Source organism: Austrofundulus limnaeus, unplaced genomic scaffold, assembly GCF_001266775.1.
Source record: "Austrofundulus limnaeus strain Quisiro unplaced genomic scaffold, Austrofundulus_limnaeus-1.0 Scaffold301, whole genome shotgun sequence".
Lineage (NCBI taxonomy): Eukaryota > Metazoa > Chordata > Actinopteri > Cyprinodontiformes > Rivulidae > Austrofundulus > Austrofundulus limnaeus.
The window spans coordinates 113,105-133,189 of record NW_013952703.1 but is presented as its reverse complement, the minus strand read 5'-3'; the positions used below and the strand labels follow the sequence as shown (position 1 = coordinate 133,189).

General features: G+C 38.0%; 1 protein-coding gene across 1 annotated transcript in view; it reads left to right on the top strand.

Annotated features, from left to right (window-relative positions):
• Positions 1-20,085, top strand: part of large1 (LARGE xylosyl- and glucuronyltransferase 1) — a gene marked incomplete in the record, with an annotated part of 198,750 nt that overhangs the window by 118,013 nt on the left and 60,652 nt on the right. The window contains 1 exon segment of the mRNA XM_014021694.1: positions 15,941-16,045. Within this exon segment, the coding sequence (XP_013877148.1) occupies positions 15,941-16,045 (105 nt within the window).

Below are 20,085 nucleotides of genomic sequence, written 5' to 3'. Positions count from 1 at the left end.
ACACACACACACACACACACACACACACACACACACACACACACACACACACAGTATACATATTGTGTTAGCTCGGGAGCTAACACGAAAGCTAAATGTTAGGAGTACTGAAGTACTTCTAAACACTGGAATACAGTTGTTTCATGCCTGTCAGCCTGGTTTTCCATCTGACTTCAAACTTAGTGTTTCTAAATGTGACATACCACAATTACCTTTAAATTCGAATGATTTTTGACATTTTCTAGAATCCTTTCAGAGTTGTTTATGTCCCCAAAATAACACATCAAAAATATATTGTAATCCTCACCCCTAACAAACCTTTCTGTCTTTATTCTGAATAAACACAGTTTCTGTATGTTTTGACCAATAGAATAAAATCTGTTTCCTGACATGTCTGCCCTCTCTTTGAAAAGGCAACAGTAAAACACATTTCTTTTTTTCCTCTTAGTCATAATTTCCACCAACTCTTGGGAAAGGGTTAATATTTTATTCTACTGCTTGTCTCAAAAAGCCTTAGTCTTGTAAGATTCGGACACTTTTTGCCTAAGTGGCAATATAAAAAATGCATAGACATTGCTTGATTGGCAGCACAGTTGAGGAGCACATCTCTGAGTAGCTCTGAAAATTAGACAGAAAGACAAAATTCGGATTTACTTTTGAGTAGCATCTGTTAAAGCCACACAGTTCTTTGGTGATTGTGAGCCTCGGTGTGTTTATGAAGTCATGCAGAATGAGGTTTGACACCATCCCGCTGAAATAAATACACAGCTCCTGGGAAAAGATTAAACTTTTATGGCAGCATGTTCTGTTCAATTTAATTTATTTATACAATACCAGTTCTCTGCTGAAGTCGTCCTAGGGCAGTATGCAGAAAAGACAACAGGAATAAATGGAATGAAGATCAATCAGTTTATTCTAACTTTGTACAAAACAGCCCAAGTCAAAACCAATCAAGTACCGTTCAATGGATTTCAAGTATAATACAGATTCAGATATATAATCCACTGTGATAATCAGGTTTTTTTATGGTTTCTTCAGTGTACCATGTTCCTGTTTTTATTGTTGTATCCTACTTGTACTTTTTTATCCTCAAAGCAGCTCTGTTATGATCTGCATCAAGGAATCAATGCCTGTTTTGTTCTGGACTTTTTAAATACTTCGGAGGAAATTGGTGGCTGTCTTCTAGCCGTTGTTTATAGATTTATACAGCCTCACCATGACAACAACAATCTGAGGTGCACCAGAGATAAGAGCCAGTACTTTTGCAAAATGGAGAAAAAGGGTGTGCTACCTACATGTATAAAAGCGCAAATCCGCTAATTGCGGACCTAAATATTTGGGTTGCGCTTTAGCGGTCTTACTAATTTTTATAACTCATAAGCAGATTTGCGCTTTCTAAAATTAAAATTCAGTACCTCTAATAACTAATTATTTACCAGTCATCATTACCTTGAACAGCGGAACGTATGGTTGTCAATGAATCACAACACACATGATCTGTCCAACAGCACCCCTCCCAGATAAACACACTTGTTTAGAAGGTATACATCTTTGCTGACTGTTGCTTTCGGTCACGGTTCTGATTTCCCACAATGCTTTGTGTCTGCTTACATAGCAGGAAGGCAAAAGCAAAAACAGTAAACGTTTGTAATCCATACTAAAATTTTGTATGTATTGATTTATTTTACTTTACAATTGGAGCTCCTTTTTAAAAAAAAGTTTAAACGCTGGAGCTCAGTACTTGACGTAATTGGTCGAAACAATCGGCCAACGGGATTAGAGATTCAGAAATGATTTAAAGATGTTATGCTGATGAAGATTGACATCTAGTGGTCAACTGGAACAACTACATGAAAAACTTTAAAATCCAAGCTCTTATTTTGAAGGGAAGAAAGTTTCCTGTACTCCGTGCTTTCGTTTCCATCTTAAATCAAATCCGTCATGTACCCAGAATGCATCGCTTCAGTTTTCCAATAAACAGTTTAAAAATTACTTTWTTGATGCTTCTTTAATGAAAAATCTACAACAAACAAAAGAAAAAGACAAAGAAGCAACCGAACTAGCAATCCTCAACAACTTTTTAATTTTTACACCAGGAGCTAAAGTTCTGTTTCAGGAAATCACATCCCCAGCAATCAGCGCTTGTAGGTTTAAGCTGTAAAAGGGTTCATACACTGCTAGTTGGCAGTGTTGTGCAAATATTGTACATGAATTATTTCCAGCTAGTAAGTGTCAAATTGAAATTGCGCTTGAAAATTAGCTTTCGCTAGTTTTTCAATGGCATAAGCGTTTTTGAAGTTGTAGACTTAAATATTATAAGTGCTTTAAAAACTGCGGAGTTAATTTTTGGATTAGCGCTGCACACCACTGTTTATATATACTGTATATATTTATATATAAAACAAAACAGATGAGATTAATGTGTTACTGTGGTCCAGCAAAGGGGCCTTATTCTTCAGTGAAATGTGGCTCCATGATGGAATCAACAGCACAGTCATGGAGCTGCAGGGTGATCAGATGATCAGGTTGGATCATGACATGAAGGCAAGCGGCAAAAGTGTCGGGGGCTGGGCTTGGCTGTGCTTTTACATCAACATTAACTGATGTAACAATGAACAGTGTTGCAAAAATGTTGTTCAGAGTCAGTAGAATCTGTTCTGTAGGAATGTAGACCCTTCTATCTGCTCTCTGAGAGAATTCTCTTCAGTTATTTTAACAGGAGTTTACATCCCAACCCAAGTATGAAGCACAGCATTTACTGTTTGAACTAATTCCACAGTATATATGCTGTAAATGTTCAGCATCTCAGCTGTTCTTAGGCCTGAGCTCTTCTGGTCACAGGTCTCTGAGGTGGTTCTTTGGATCTGTTGGAGCCACTCTTCTAGTTTGGGGGTCACAGCACCAGGTGCTCCAATGATCAAGGACCACTGACACCTTGACTCTCCACAACTTCTGTGTTTCCTCTTTCAGCTCTTGGCATTTCCCCAGCTTGTTTTGGTCGTCCCTGATGTTACAGTCACTTGGGATCGCTGCATCAATCCCCACTGCTTTTCCAATTGGGTTGGATAGCCATCACCTGTGCGTCAGTTTGGATGTGCAGTTCCCACAGTATCTTACCCCAGATTTACATTGTGTCCACTCCACCATGGAAGGAATTCTGCAATGAAAACAAACCTTTATAGTCAATAAGAGCATTTACCTCACCTCCGCAGGATGGCACAGGGTTAGTGATTCGCGTACGACCTTACGCCAAGATCCAACCCAATTCTGTTTTCAACAGATGTGTGCAAAGTGTGGAGTCAATACACAAAGATCACACCAGACCAACACAAAAAATGAATGTTCACATTATTTTCAAAATAATTCACCAAAGACAGACTGCATCTTCTTGAAATTATAGCTGTATTAATAAGTGTATGAGTACATACTATACATATATGCTATTAAAATTACTCATTTCTGGCTTTGCTACACACATAATGCAAAGAAAACACGAGACTTTTATTCTGAAACCAAAGGCTTCATCAATGCAAAAGAATGCATTTAGGTTTTAGGACATCTGCTCTCATCGAAGTAGCATCTTTTTTTACGTGTTTCAGGAAGAACAACTGTATATTACGTCCCCTACAACAGCACAGAGTCTTACTATGACTGCTGCAATCATCAAACATCAGTATTTTTAGTTGACACAGTCAGAACTAGGCCAGCCTCCCTGTAGACCAGCTCCAGTAAATGTGTTAGAAGAATTCACATTTGAACAAACAGCGAGCAAACAAACAGTCAGAACTTTGTGAATCAACACCTGAAAAAAAAACACGTGAGGTGTGTTTGTTCTTCTGTCTGAAACAGAACCGAACGTCTTTTTTAACGCTGCATCCTGGACTTTCAGGATTTGATGACACTGTTCTTATGTTTCTAGAAGGAAACTCTGTCTTGAATGAGTCAATCTATCGGTATCTTTGTAAACAATAAGAACTTTCAGGTTCAACCTTTGGTCTGCTGGTTTTACCAGGTGGACTTGTTGGACCTGAGACCTGTTGCGTGTCTCAGATCCTGTGAGAGGACGAGTCGGTGAAGTGAAGCTGTTCTTACTGACCTTGGACCAGCAGCAGGAGATCTCCCGCTGCTCCTCTCCACAGCTAATTTAAAACGCCTCCCCCCGTCTCCCCCGTCGCCATGCTGAGCTCTGCTGTGTGAAGACTTTTCCTCAGTGGCTCCTTCTGTATGAAGGAGCTCACATCAGCTTCACTCCCGCAGGACTCTGTCTACGGTACATTTTGGGGAATAAAAATCTCCAGGAGGAGATATTTGAAGCTTTCTTCTCAAGCAGCTGTGGACTGATTGACTTTTCTTATTTTCTCCTGTCTGTTTTAGCTGCGTGATGCGCAAACCTCCATATCTGACTCTTTGAGAAAGCACGAGGCTTCACAGTCGGCTGCATGTCTGGTTTTTCACTTTGAAAGAGCTGGTTTGGTTTTCTGTAATAAGAGCACTCGTGTCAGTTCAGTGGTGTTCACTGTTGGTTTATAAATGGCTGAGATCTGTTCTAATAATCTGAAACTGAGTTAAGTTAAAAAGCTCTCGATGCTCTCAGTGGCCTCAGGTAAACTCAAACTGGAGCTTAAAGGAGACCAATTATGGGTCCTAGAAATGTTTATGGTATGTCTGTGGGCTATCCAGACCATGTTCATTCAATTTAATGCACAAAATAATTCTCAGATAATAAAACTTCCCATTTTCTAGTTCTGACTGCTCTGACTTCCGTTCAGAAGAGCTGTTTATGTTAATGAGCTCTGTTGGTAACGCCCTCCAAAAATCTGTTGACATTAACTCCGCCCTCCAAAGCCAGCGTTTACGTTAGCATGACTAATAATAGCAGAAGCTCCGTTGTACAACCATATGAGACCCAGAGGCAGAGCCATGATGTCAGCTTCTTTTTTTTCTCTCCCTCCTCTGCTCTGCGCTCACTCTGCATGCTGTTACCAGAGCAGGGAGCAGCAGCGGTCAAAATACCTCAGAAACTCGAACAAATAGGCTTTARCAAGGCTTTAAYAAGCTAAACAATAGAGGTACATGAGAAAATGTGTTCATAACGAATGAAAATAAATAGTTAAATTGTGTCCGTGCCGGTCTCAAACCCTGGTCTCCTACTCTCTGGTCCAACACTCTAACCATTGCCCTATTGGAGGCTTGTTGTGAAATGAGCTGCACATTGCACAACAACCGTGATGGCTCTTTATACCAAGGAGGTGGAGTTTCACCCGGGGGTTGCTAGGTAAGGGGCTTGACGTAGGTTCCGGTGGGTTGTCATACGGCTTGTGACATCACAAAATGATGGAAACTTGTCGTTAATATACATTAAAAATACATTTACTTACAGTAAATATGCCCCTGGGTGCATTTTCTTTTGGTCCTATGACTGTTTTTGTTAGAAGTACATACCCAAAGTTGAGTAAAAAAAAACTTTAAAAAGTGAATTTTGCATAATATGTCCCCTTTAAATCCAGCTTCTTTCACTGTTTACTGTGCTTTTCTGTTCCCATGTCAGAGGACAGTATGGAGGAGGAGATCCAGGTGATTTCATTAAATTTGATCTAAAATGAAAGGCCTACCATTCATTGAAGGAATGCGTTTACTATCTGCACACACAGAGGATGACCTGGTGACAAGAAGGTCAGCAGCTTCTGTCCAAAACCAGCAGCAGGGTCAGACTGAGGATCCAGGGTTTGGACTGCTGAGGACTGAGGAAACCTACAAAACCTGTTCTTTATCCCCAAATTTCATTTCCATGCTTTTGATTTATTTATTTTTTTTAACTTTTATTTTTGTTAAAGGAATCCCTGATTAGTTGCAACATTAGACTTTATTTGATAAACATATATTTTAACTGTAAAATAAAGACAGTAAAAATACTGTAGTATGTTTAGTTTTGTGATTTTTAAAAATATATATATTTTAACATGAACGTAGCCATTTACATGCAAAGCATTCTGGGTAAATAATGATGTGGATAGGTCCTCAGTGTGAGCGAACTATATCCACCCTGAAGATTAATCTTGGACAATATCTGATGATCGACTCTTTTAAATGAAACCAGAGAGCGTTGACAGAGAGGAGAAGGTAGAAATGACTCAGCCTGTAACTGAAAATATGGATGGAGGACAACAGAGCTGCTTCATGGAAGAAGAACCTCAGCTTAGCCTGCTAGCCTTTGCACTAGCGTCGATGCTATATTGCCTTATATGTATTAGCTCGGCGCTAGCGCGACAAACAAGCTAAACTGAGGTCCTCCATCCATATTTTCAGTTGCAGGCTGAGTCATTTTTGTGTTACCCTCTCTGTCATGTGGATGGAGGACCTCAGTGACGAGAGGAGAATGTGTAGCGCTGAGCTAATACATATTTATGGTGATAACATCAGGGCTAACGCTAAAGCTAACAGGCTAAGCTGAGGTTCTTCTTCCATGAAGCAGCTCTGTTGTCCTCCATCCATATTTTCAGTTCCAGGCTGAGTCATTTCTACCTTCTCCTCTCTGTCAACGCTCTCTGGTTTCATTTAAAAGAGTCGATCATCAGATATTGTCCAAGATTAACCTTCAGGGTGAATATAGCTCGCTAGCAGCCTCGCACCGATGACCTATCCACGTCATCATTTACCCAGAATGCTTTGCGTGTAAATAAAATGGCCCCATCCGTGTAATATATTTTTAAACTTTTAGTTTAAAAATTATAAAAACTAAACAGCCTACAGTATTTTTACAATCTTTATTTTACAGTTAAAAAAATATGTTTATCAAATAAAGTCTATTGTTACAACTAATCATGGATCCCTTTAAATTCCATGTCTTATAAAGTAACAATAGGCACCTGATTAAAAGAATAGGAGCAGCTGAGTTTTCTTTTTTTTAATTAAGGGTGCAGACTTGTTTTTTTCTCCCCCATTTTCCAACTTTAAAACATGTTATCCTCCCAGCAATAATTGTACTTTGTCACATTTTTAAAACTGTGGTAAAATGCCAGAATTTATTATTTTTCCTGTCTCTGCAGCTGCTAATGTTCAGATGAGATGGACTAAATGACTCTTTTCATGACTAGAGCAAAAACGTAAACCCTTTTGTAGGGAAGGAGCAGGCAAAGCTGCTCTGCAAACAAAATAGCTCTGTTTTTGTCACTGTGTCAATGAGAATATTCCATCCGAATTTCACGACTTTGGATGGAGTTTGCAGGGATTTTTAGCATGTATATACAATACAGTATCCTCTGCATATGAGTGAACTTTGACACTTGAAGATGGTAAATCATGAACATACAGACTCAAAAGAATAAGTCTTAATATAGATCCTTGTGGTACCCCAGCTGTACAGTTAAAATAAACTTAAATACATTTAGGATCCTGTACATACTGTACAGAGCTGTTTCACACACAAGTTGTGCCGATTTTTGACCTGATTTTCCCTTTCCAACAATCTAAAAAATCATGTTTCATATCTAAAAAAAAAAAAAAAAACACTCCAGCACAACCGTGCTTGTCTAGTAAGCTGTTAATATTCTCAAAGAAAATGTTTAGCTGATTGAAGTTTGAAGAAACCAGAATGCATCAGGTGGAGATGTATATTTTAAGATGTTCTATTAGTTACATGGAGACCCATTTAATTTAATTTTAATTTAGAAATTTTATTCATTTAAAACAAAAGAACACAAATTCAACATACAAAAAAAATCTAATCACCAGTAAATGAAAGGTAGCAGAAGAAGAAAATAATCTCATGATTTCTGCCCGTTTTTCTTAAATAAATTCAATCAAAATAAATCTTCAATTTACAATGTACAAAAAAAAACAAAGGTTTAATTCCTTTAATTTTTCAGCAGTCTTTTTAAATACTAATTGGCCAATAATTTCCTGGTTTGGTTTTATTCCCAGCCTTAAAATTTGGGATCATTTTAGCTTCTTCCAGACTGTTAGAACAATTAACTGCTTTATAAATTACTATATCAAAAGAGTAATTAGTATTACAGGGGTCTCTTTATTAAAATTTCAAAAGCTATTATCAAGGTCAAAGACATCTTTAACTTTGGAAATCTTTAACAAAGAAACAATTTTAATAACCTCATTAGTAGTTCTGTCCCTTATGGAAGACTGGTTTGTTTTCATTCGGTTCTGTTACTTCCTCAAATGAACTGACAAAAATGTTATTAAAAGTCCTGATAATGTCGTCCAAATTAACCTGCCATTCACCTGTAAATTATTTATTATCAACAACAGTCAACATACATGTGTCCACATCAGCATTTAGCCACGGTGTTTAACAAGAACATAAACTGAGGATCTGATTTGAAACCAGGTCTCCTGTGTGCAAGGGCCTCCCAGTTTCCATGACAGCAAGCAGTGATGTGTCATCAGTCAGATTAGTCCTCTGATGTCTTCGATACATAGACCACTGGGGCTTAGACTTTTCATTTTGTTTTCATGACATAATCAGACACCAAGGATGTCCCCACATTTCTTTTCACCTAAGAAGTCTTACATTTTATGGTGGAAAAATAAAAACACAATAAATCCACGAAGAAAGAATAGTTTTATTAAAGTATTTAAGATTTTTGCTGTAAGTCATTTTTAATTTAAAAAACATGTGAATCTTTTTGTAAAACAACTTTTTTTCTCCTGTGTTTTCTTTTGGAGTAAAAAACAAGCTTAAATTAATTTAAAAATCTTATTTTTAACATTAAAGAGACTTAGTTTGTACTGTAAATGTTTTTTATTAGACTCACTCAGTCTTTCTTGCATTGGTTGTTTGGTGTTTTTCACCAGGAGTCGAGGGTTGAGCTGTTCTGTAGCTTTTACAGCAGCAGCGCCTGGAAAATAGAAAACAGGAAGTTGCATCTAGACCTTTAAAACAATGACATTCTGCATGAAAAGCTGTGAGGTCAGTGGCTGTGTCTCAGTTCATGAATTCATGGGCTGCTGCTGACGTCGGCCACATTCGTCGGCTGCTTACGTCACTGCCCCGCGCCGTAGGCTGTCCCAATTCATAGGTGTCCACTCATGCGGCCGACAAAACCCCGAAAACGTCGGCTGCATCTGAGTAGCCTATGTGGCTGATGATATCCCAGAATTCATTGCAGCGTCAGCAAATTAAACAGAAAAACAAAGATGACAAAGGTATTTTGTTTGTTTGTTTGTTTGTTTGTTTGTTTGTTTGTTTGTTTGTTTGTTTGTTTGTTTGTTTGTTATGACGAAGTTTGGATTTTTATCCCGTACCGAAAAATGTAAGGTAAGCGACTTAGCTGAAGAAAGTTTTGTTGCAATTAGGTGTTAAATAAAATGCAGTTATATACTGGAGCTAAACTTAAATTATTAATGCCTTTTATGTATTTAGTGTAATATTTTTCTATTAAAACTATTTTATGAAGTTATACCTTGAAAAAACAACTGAAGCAATGTGACATAAAAGGTATCGTAGTAATGAGGCAGAGCGTGATCATGCAAACATGCGTCTTCTGTAGACTAGAACAGTGGTTCCCAAAGTTGGGGTCAGGACCCACAATGGGTTTCCAAAACATCAAGGTGGAGGTCGGACAAGATTTCCTGAATTAATTATATTAGAAAATAACAACTAACATTTTCTTTGCCTTTGTTGTTACAAAAGAATAACGTTAGTGTACTTAAAATGGACAAAAATAGAATAAAATGGACAAAAATAGCAGAATGAATATTGTTAATATGCTTTTTTTTTACGTAAAAAAATGTTTATGACCCAACAACAGTTGGGGGCTCAGGTCTCTGCTGCTGGTATTTTGAGGGTCAAAGGCTAAAAGATTTGGAAACCAGTGGACTAGACCATCTCATTTCACAGCCGATTATGCAGCCGACTCCAGCAGCCTACGGCCCACGTAGACTGCAGCCAACGTCGGCCGCTGTCTGTCGGTTGCAACCCATGAATTTAGACTGATGTCTGTTCCTGTTTTCATGTTAACTTTAGGTAAAAGCTGACATTAACTCTCTCCTCTGTGTTTTGATATCACTCTTTGACTTTCTGGTTCTTAAATCTTCTTGAGGTTAGTAGACTGTTTCCCTTCATTAGGGTTTTTCACAAGTGAACTTCACACTAAATATTTGACAATAGTTTGACAGCAGATGTCCTTTTGGATGAAAACCAGCAGCCTCACGAATACAAAACCATAGTCGGGGCGGCTGTGGTAGAGTGGTTAGGGGAGTCGACCTGGAACCGGAAGGTCGCCGGTTCGATTCCCATCCAGTCGACTCAGTCGTTGTGTCCTTGGGCAAKACACCTTACCCGCCTTGCCTACTGATGGTGGTCAGAGGGTCCGGTGGCGCCTCTTCATGGCAGCCTCGCCTCTGTCAGTGCGCCCCAGGGCAGCTGTGGCTACAATTGTAGATTGCCATCATCAGTGTGTAGATTGCCATCATCAGTGTGTGAATGTGTGTGTGCATGGATGAATGTCTGCAGTGTAAAGCGCTTTGAGTGTCCCTGATGGATAGAAAGGCGCTATATAAGTACAGTCCATTTACCATTTACATGAATGTTATTTTAACTTGTGAAGTAAAATTCTGCTGCATTCTTCATTTTACTGTAATTTTTATTGATTTATTCGGTTTTCACACATTATGGAAATCATAGGGCTGTAAAAAACCTTTTTCTCTGATGAACCTCCTTCCAAAACGTTGTCTGTTGAAGAAAATGTGAGCATCACCATCAGTCCTGGCAACAGGAAGGCATCTTGAAACCAGTCATGTGTGTGGGGGGGTACTTCTCAGCCAAGAGAGTGGGCTCACTTAGTTTTACCAAAGAACACAGCCATGAAAAATGAATGGTGCCTAAACATCTTTGAGAGGAACTTCTCTCAACCATACAGGAAGAGTTTGGTGAGGAACAATGCTTTTTCCAACAGGATGGATCATTGTGATTTAAGACCTAAAGTGGTAACTCTGGCTGTTGCCATGAAAGTCCTCTTGCCTTAATCCTAGTGAAAACTTGTTAAACTTCAATAAGTGGGTGGACAGACCCACAAATTCTGACTCAGTGCATTGCATATGCAGGGATGGACTCAGAATGTGGCCCAGAACATGACTGACACCAGGGTGAACTGTAGAGGTTTGGATAAAGAATTATTGACTCTTTGTGTAAACCAGAAGTAATTGTCAATTAAACTTCTGAATTTATTGTAATTATACTTTACTGTACCAAAGAAAGTTGTGAAGCAGAACATATGAAAATGTTGTGGCCACAGGTACAACACTTGAGTGTAGCATGAACCTTTTCTTAACATTAGATAAATAAATCTTGGCTGAATTATGAATGATGGCCTTTTGAGTAAAATCAATAAGAAAGTGCTCTCTAATGGTTTTCCAGTATGATTAACGAGTCGTTAACTTTAATTATTTGCACAAGTTTATTGCTTTATTACCATGATTAATCTTTATAATCTCTACCTTGTGATGACCCCTCTCGTGAAGTGGGATCAGCTCTGTTTTGGAGCTCTTACTGTTCTGTCACCTTGATGCTGGATCTGTGCTTTGTTTTGCAGCTTTTGTCTGCTGCCTGGGCCAATAAGCACTCATTAATCTTCCTTACAGCCTTCATTAAAGCTGCTACCATCACACCCTGGCCCTTCTCTTCAGTCCCCCTATCTTCTCCTTAATGCCCATCCCCACCATCTTTATCTCTGCCCAGCCTGCTTTCCATAATGTTGTACCTGAAAGCCCACATACCTCGTCTCTCCTCTTCATCTCACCACACTCCTTCATTCTTCTCCTCTTCATTCCTTTTGTTTCCGGCCTCAAAGGCTTTAGGCCCATGTGAGCTTGATCCAGTTTTTGTGGTGGCCTGCACGCGATAATGTTTTAGTCCATGTGTACGGTTTTGTTTGTTGGTTTGTAGCAAAAGGATGAATAGGGCTGGGTATCATGGCCAATTCCCCAAATCGGTTCGATTTTAGATTAATAAGGTTCTAAATCATCTATCCATTATATTAACCTGCCTCTTCCCTTCAGGGTCATGAGGGTCACTGGTACCCATATCCAGCAGTCACTATGGGGCGGGGTACCACCTGGACAGGTTACAGGTCCATCACAATTAATCACATATGCCACGGACTTCCGATCTAGCACTTTTGCATTCTTTGGCCCCGCACCAGTCTTCTGGTTCACAGGCAACACAGTGTTAGCAAAAGATTTTTTTCACTCGACAACGACTCTTAATGATCTCCACAGTACAGAATTAGCATATTACATGTACCAACATTAACACAGGAGGTGTACAGGTTCAGCCAAGTGGAAAAAAATCACTCCGAAGTGGATTAAAGCCATAAAATCAAAGGAAAGACGTTCTTGTTTATGTTTCCAGAATTTAGCCTTTTTAGCTATTCCTCGGCTGCTTGTTCTGTGAATTTTTCATGTAGAGCTGTGACACTTATATTGTTGGAAAGAGCAGAGTCTGGGCTTTAAATTGATGGGCTACTTGTATGGTTTGGATCGTTTTCCCCGACATTAATGAAATGAACAGGTGGAGGTTCTGCTGCTCTTGGTAATCGGGGGAGGGGGGGGGGCTCGGCGCTTGGGTTTTGTCTACGTTGTAATATACACTCTAACAAGTTTTTACTTCTGCATAAAACTCATGAAAAAGTTGCCTAAAATAATTTCATACCCTGTATAACACAAACGCGCACACACACACACCTACCTTGTGAAGGATCTTGTCGGAAGCAGCAAAATTGTGAATGACGAACAGATGCCTCAGCTTCAGGCTCTCAAACTGTTTCCGTAGCTGGCGGATTTCCTCCCGAATAATTTAATTTATCTTCAGCACTAAATCCACAACTGCAGAGTCTGGAGTAGCACCATAATCGTGATCCAGAACGTCTCTTTACCGGCTGCTGTGTTAGCTTCCTGCTAGCTGTCGTGTGGAGGAGGTCTTTCCTCTCTCGTCTTGGCAGTAAAAGGGGATAAATGTACATTTCCCTTTTGTAACCTCCATCTTCTCATTTCTGACGCTGACTCTAGAATATCCTCAGTTTAGAAATGCCAATTACAAACACGAGCGTGAGGTTTTTTTAAGCTAAGTTTTGCCTGTAATGCTATGATCCACTGCTGTCACCTCCTCACCAAGAGGAAAATGGATAAAAACTAACTACTCGATCGTATCTGCTGCTTAGTGGACACAACGACACACAACAAAACTCACGTTTTATACCAGTAGATCACAGATGCTTTAACTTTTGTGACTTTTACATGGACTAGTACTGGGAGCTAACGCTAAAAACAAAGGCAGTAAACAGGAAGTGGAAGGGCGGTTCAAGGCCAGAATTTTAACGGAAATACGTCACCAATGGCCGTGGCATATAGGCTATTTGATTCGATTCAATCTGCTATATTAATGAAAATGACTCAACTTACTTGTTTTCTCTTCACCATAAACTGTTGGCGTCAAAATAAAAGAAAATAAAACTCTCAAAGTAATCATTGCCTGTGCATTTTTCATTCTTTTATGTATATATATTGTATGTTTAAACAGATTGAAGCTAAGCTAAAGTCTTTTTTGGCAGTTTCATTAAATTTGTCCAGTGGTCCGTGATAAAGGCAGACCGATTAATCAGCAGTTGGCCATGTCTTTACAGTTTTTACTTTATTGATTACCAATTAGGAAAATGATGATGCAGCAGCAGCTGCTACAACCAGCTCACTGTAGCTCACAGTTTAATGTTCTTCGTGTTATTTCTAGATGAACAAGTAACCAAGTCAGTTTTAGTTATAGAGTGCTTTTTAAGATGAAAAGTTCAACGAATTTCACACCAACATCAATTTAGCCAAAAAGCAAACGGCACAAATCGAATCCTTTGAGGTCTGTGTTGTTTTTGGTCATTCAATTTTTATTTTATCTAATAATGAACAGATGATTATTCTATTGACATTGTAAATAGGAGGTTATTCTTAATGTTTTGCCTGGTTAAAAAAATGGATTAAATAAAAAAAATTTAATAAAAAGCGGCAGAACTTCAACTTAAAATGATAGTCTTACAAGATGAGTCTTTTTAAAGAAGTTCAGTGAGTTTATAGAACAGTTCGAAGGACAAAAAAATTCAGAGCGTAGGAATAGTTCTTCTAAGGGTCAGATATGTGTGTATTTACCTTAAACAATTATTTGATTTTATTTTGATAATCAACCATTTCCTCCCCTTATTTTACAGATCATGAATGTCCTCGGCCAAAATAAAGACTTAGGGCTGAGGATCATGGTCAATTCTCTAAATTGATTCGATTTCGATCCATTAAGTTCAGAATTGATTAATCACGATTCGATTCGATTCAGTGAAAATGTTTGTTTTTTCTCTTTAACATAAATAACTGGTTTTAAGGACAAACTTTTAAATTAAACTGTTTAATCTTGAAAGAAAACTGTCACAAGTATAAAAAGTTTTAAAGTAAAAAGGAATTGCAGGTGACAGTGTTATTAAAACTTAATACAAATAACTAGAGCTGGGCGATATGATCAAAATTTTATATTACGGTATTTTCAACATTTTCACTGGTTTCACGGTATTTGATGGTATTTTTCTTTTCGTCACAGCTCAGCTGATAATAAAATGTACAAACCCTGCTTATTGACTTTTTTTTTCTTTTACTGTACCTCTGTCTGTGTCGCTGTTTCCCTCCTCTGTGTCTGTTCTTCTCTGACTGGTGGTTTTAGATAGTACTCATTTTGGTCCAGTCGTGAAGGAGGAGGGTTAAGAAAAGATTATGATCGGGTTTATTGTTTTGTTATTTATTAAAGCTTATCAGCACGACTCACCTTGCACATCAGTCAATTCTAACTCCACTACGAACTACTTCCTGCAGGCTTTTCACAATAGAACCACGTTAAGTCTCCATCAGCATAACGTCTCCATATTAACTAACCACGTTAAATCTAACTGTGCACGTCACTGAAGAGGTGTTTACTACGTTCAGCGACAGCGAAAACGGGATTTTTTTTAAACGTCAGTCAATATAATCAGCGGAATCACCACCTGCGGCTGCATGTAGCTGCTCCAAACATTAGCATGCTAACGCACATAGCGGTGCAGCAAGGAAAAATGTCCCCTGGGAAACAACAGTTCACTGGCGGCTGCGACGAAACGTTCCGCTATTTAAACCAGAATGTCTGGTATTCAAAAAATTCATATCATAACAAAAATAAAAACCGGTATTTGGTACAAAACGATATACCGCCCAGCACTACAAATAACTTATTAAAATAACTACAAAATTTCATCACTGTGGATTTCATTAAGACATTTCCTAAAGTTTAAACAAAACTAAACATTTTGTTAGAATGTCGTCTTTCACATGTTTAAACATGCCAGTGGAGAACAGTTCAGTCAGATGTTTACGTGCCGTAGTTTGGTTCGAGTGCCGAGCCACTCGTCAAACCCTGCTTCGTTTTCGCTACCATGTAGGAGCGCAAATCTTTGGAAACAAAAGTCACCATGGTCTCTGTTATTTTTAAGTTCTGCTGAGAGTCGGCTGGTAAGGGTAGTGATTCCTTAGTTTCTTTTGTTTTGATCCAGACTTTTGTTTTGATCCAGACAACTTGTTATCGAAAGCTAATATTAGCACTGAACGTCAGAAGGATGTAAACATACGGCAAGCCAGGAGTGACAAAATATAGAAAAGCGCCTCAGACGTGCGTACAAGACGGCATGGGGAAGAATCGAACTCATGTCCTGTGAATTGATTTTCCCAAATTTAAATGAAATCGATCCAAGATCGATTAAATCTATTTTTTTTACCCAGCCCTAATAAAGACAACTCGTGATATTTTGTTAACAAACAGAAACATTCTCACTGACCTTTTAACAAAGCCTCCCACCATGACTGGAGCCGTCCAGCACATGGAAGAAGAGCGTGTTTGTGTCTAACCTGGGATGTTGTGTGTGTCCTTCAGGTCAGCAGGTTCTGGGTCTGGTGGAGAACCAGAGTGACTGGTACTTGGGGAACCTGTGGAAGAACCACCGACCCTGGCCGGCTCTGGGCCGAGGCTTCAACACAGGTGAGTTGATGAAGAGGAGCGCAGCTGCTTCTGTCCTGGTTTAGGCTCCGTGGAGCTGGTTCCAAAGTGAACCAGAATCTTAAAATAGGTCCAGTCCAAGGAGGTTTTATAGAACTGGAGTGTGCAGAAACCACGTGACTGTGTGATCGGCTGGAGAAGCTAACGGCTAACGCTAAACGGGCAAGACTCTGGATTTCCCATTACTGTACATATTGACAACAGAGCAGAAAAAAAGGACTGACGATGTAGAAATCATTAAAACTATTAATAATAATATTAACAAGATTATTATTAATAGTTTACAGTTTATATAATCTATTTAATATTTTAGATAACGCCTGAAAACCTGTTTGTGTTATGGATTTATTAACAGAAGATAAACAGGAAAACGTCTCATTTYACAACACAAGTCAGCAGATTTGATCTTATTTAGCTCAATGTGATCTGAGCAGAACATAATGTAACAGTTAAAAATTAAAATAATCTTATAAAGTCGATGTAATCACTGTTATTTATTGAGCTGGTTAGCAGATATTAGCTTGTGGAGGATATATATACAGATCTGTTGAATCATGCTACAATTTAACACAACCTATTAAATATTACTTTGTCCTCTGATTAATATTCAGACCTACAGAGTGTAAAATAATATTATAAATGTATTTTTAGGTTTCTGTTAGAGGAACCCGACCTGTTAAGAAGATGTTAGCTAATAGAGACAAGTTTCATCCTATAACCTGAGAACATTTTCTAACTGTTGACTGGTAAATATAAATATTCTTAATTTTTATGACAGTAAGAAGAAATAATAAATATATTTTATTACTAGATGAAGTCATCATTTTTCAACAAGTTTAAGTCTAAATTACAGGCTGACTTCAGGTCTGGTTTAGATCATTGTTACTTTTAAATTATATATTTTTCTGGTATAAATCTGCTGTTTTACATGATTGTTGAATGAAATTAACAATTATTAATTTATTGAAAAAATATTACAGATAATCTGTGAAACAGATCCAGTTCAGCTGCTGTTTATCTATTAGTTTCTATGGAGGCTGTGAGCTGTTGTCCTGTTTGGTCTGTTTCTGCTCCTTCATGATGTCACAGATGCTACCAGTGGACGGTATGGGCGGGGCTCAGTCTAGTGATCTTTATATTTAAGTCTATGGTCCAGTCTTCACGGGTTTCTGGTGATTCATGTGGACTGAGCTTTCCACCACCATCCTCTGTCAGGTTGTGACTGATCTGAAGCTCATCTGTCCTGATGAGCTAACAGCTAGTCACACTCAACTAATGTTTTGCTACTTTGACGTTTTAGCCGCTGTCTCAGCTAGCATTTAGCTATTTTTACATTTCAGCTAGAGTATCTCAGCTTTAAGTGTTCTGCTTTTTTATTTTACCAACTCAGTTTCAGCTTCGTCAGCAGATTGTGAACAAGTGCTGAGGAATCAGTTCTCACATTTTGAACAGAAAATCCTCCCTAATGTTCCTAAAAGCCTCATTTTCAAATGTCAGGAATGTTTCTTTACTGTCTCAGTTGTGTAACAGCAGTGTGTGCTCTGTTACTCTGCCAAACTAAGGCTGTGTCCAAAACGACAGGCCGGGTCCTCCGGAGGACCCAGACTACCCGATCAAGGTGGGCCGGGTCCTTGGTAGACCGGGAAGACCGGAAAAAATTTGGACGGTCTAGTGTCCCGTCCTTACGTCATGTCACCTAGCAACTGTGACGACGCTAAACAAGCAAACTTAAATCGAAACTAGAAAAATATCAATAAATTAGCATTATTAATATCACAAAACTATAAAATTAACTTAAAGGTATCATTTGAAGAACTAATTGACCCGCTGTAGGTGCATGTTTATTTCACGATTTTTTATGACAAACATAATATTTAAAAACATGTCTATACAAATGGTAAACGTATTAGAATTACAACTGCTATAATTTTTATATCGCCATATTTTTATTTAAAACATATTCTTTTCTTTCGCTTCGTCCGCCATTACTAGCTTAAAAAAATCTCCGGTCGGGCCGCAATGTATTATGGGATATGCTGGGCCGGGAAGGATCCATCAGACCTGTCCTTCGATTCGGGCCAAAGGAAGGACGTATTTGTCGGCCGCATTGGAGGAGTCTTCGGTTTTGGACGGCCTTCGTCGCGGCGCTGTGACATATGCGGCTGACAAATTCAGCCTTCGGAGGACCCGGCCCGCCGTTTTGGACACAGCCAATATATTCTTCTTTGTGTGTGTGTACTTGTTTCTACCACAGAGTGAGGACCATTTGCTCCATAGTTACTATCAAAGTGAGGTGAAGCTCTGCTCTGCTTTACTAGTTAGGTTTAGAGCAGAGGTGCCCAAACATTTTCCCTGAGAGGGCCAAAATTAAAATCAATCTGAGGGCCGCGGGCCAAATGCAATAAAATAAGAAGAGCAAATACTTAAGTAAAGTTGTTTTATTTTTTTATGATTAAGCTAGCAGCCAGTGTGGTTGCCCACATTCTTTTTTTTTTCAGCCCATGGACATGGAGAGCATTCAACATATGCTCAGGCAGCAAAGGCTCATGGGACTTTTCATAATTTAAAATTTTAGTATATGGGGTCTTATAAGGTGTGCAAATCTATACATGGGCTTAAATCTAACCTAAATGTCTCTTATAGTTACTTGAATTTTGTATTTAATCTTATCATAATTACAATCTAGTAACCAGGAAAACTGCTGGTGGGCCAAATCAAATGGCTCAGCGGGCCAATTTAGGCCCGCGGGCCCCACTTTGGGCACCTCTGGTTTAGAGGTATGGTGTGAATTAAGTTCTGGTTCAGGTTAGTGTTAACTATAGACCAGTAATGATTAATTTTACTAGTTTGGTTTAGAGGTATGGTGTGAATTAAGTTCTGGTTCAGGTTAGTGTTAACTATAGACCAGTAATGGTTAGTTTTAGGGAAAAGATCTGGGTTAGGTACAGTTACAAAAATGAATGGACGTCATTACAAAGTCCTCAGTTTGATGCAAAAACAAGGAAGTGTGTGTGTGTCATTTATACTGTTAGTCTTTAGTAGGGTTAATTAGTGTGACTGATTAGATTTTGCTGTCAAAACTTATTTTCATTTACTGTTTATATTAAGAAAGCCACTCAGGGTGGGCTTTCTGTGTGTGTGTGTGTGTGTGTGTGTGTGTGTGTGTGTGTGTGTGTGTGTGTGTGTGTCATTTATACTGTTAGTCTTTAGTAGGGTTAATTAGTGTGACTGATTAGATTTTGCTGTCAAAACTTGTTCACATTTACTGTTTATATTAAGTGTTTATATTAAGTGTTTATATTAAGTGTTCATATTAATTGTTCATATTAATTGTTCATAGTAAGTGTTCATTATGAACGTATTAAGAGTTTATATTAATTGTTCACATTAAGTGTTTATATTAAGTGTTCAGATTAATTGTTCACATTAAGTGTTTATATTAAGTGTTCACATTAATTGTTCATATTAAGTGTTCATATTAAGTATTCATATTAATTGTTCATATTAAGTGTTCATTAACGTTTTAAGAATTCATATTATGTGTTTATATTAAGTGTTCATAGTAAGTGTTCATAATAAGTGTTTATATTAAGTGTTCATATTAATTGTTCATATTAAGTGTTCATTAACGTTTTAAGAATTCATATTATGTGTTTATATTAAGTGTTCATAGTAAGTGTTCATAATAAGTGTTTATATTAAGTGTTCATATTAAGTGTTCATATTAATTGTTCATATTAAGTGTTCATTAACGTTTTAAGAATTCATATTATGTGTTTATATTAAGTGTTCATAGTAAGTGTTCATAATAAGTGTTTATATTAAGTGTTCATATTAAGTGTTCATTATGAATGTATTAAGAGTTCATATTAAGTGTTTATATTAAGTGTTCATATTAAGTGTTCATTTTAAGTGTTCATTATGAACGTATTAAGAGTTCATATTAAGTGTTTATATTAAGTGTTCATATTAATTGTTCATATTAAGTGTTCATTATGAACGTATTAAGAGTTCATATTAAG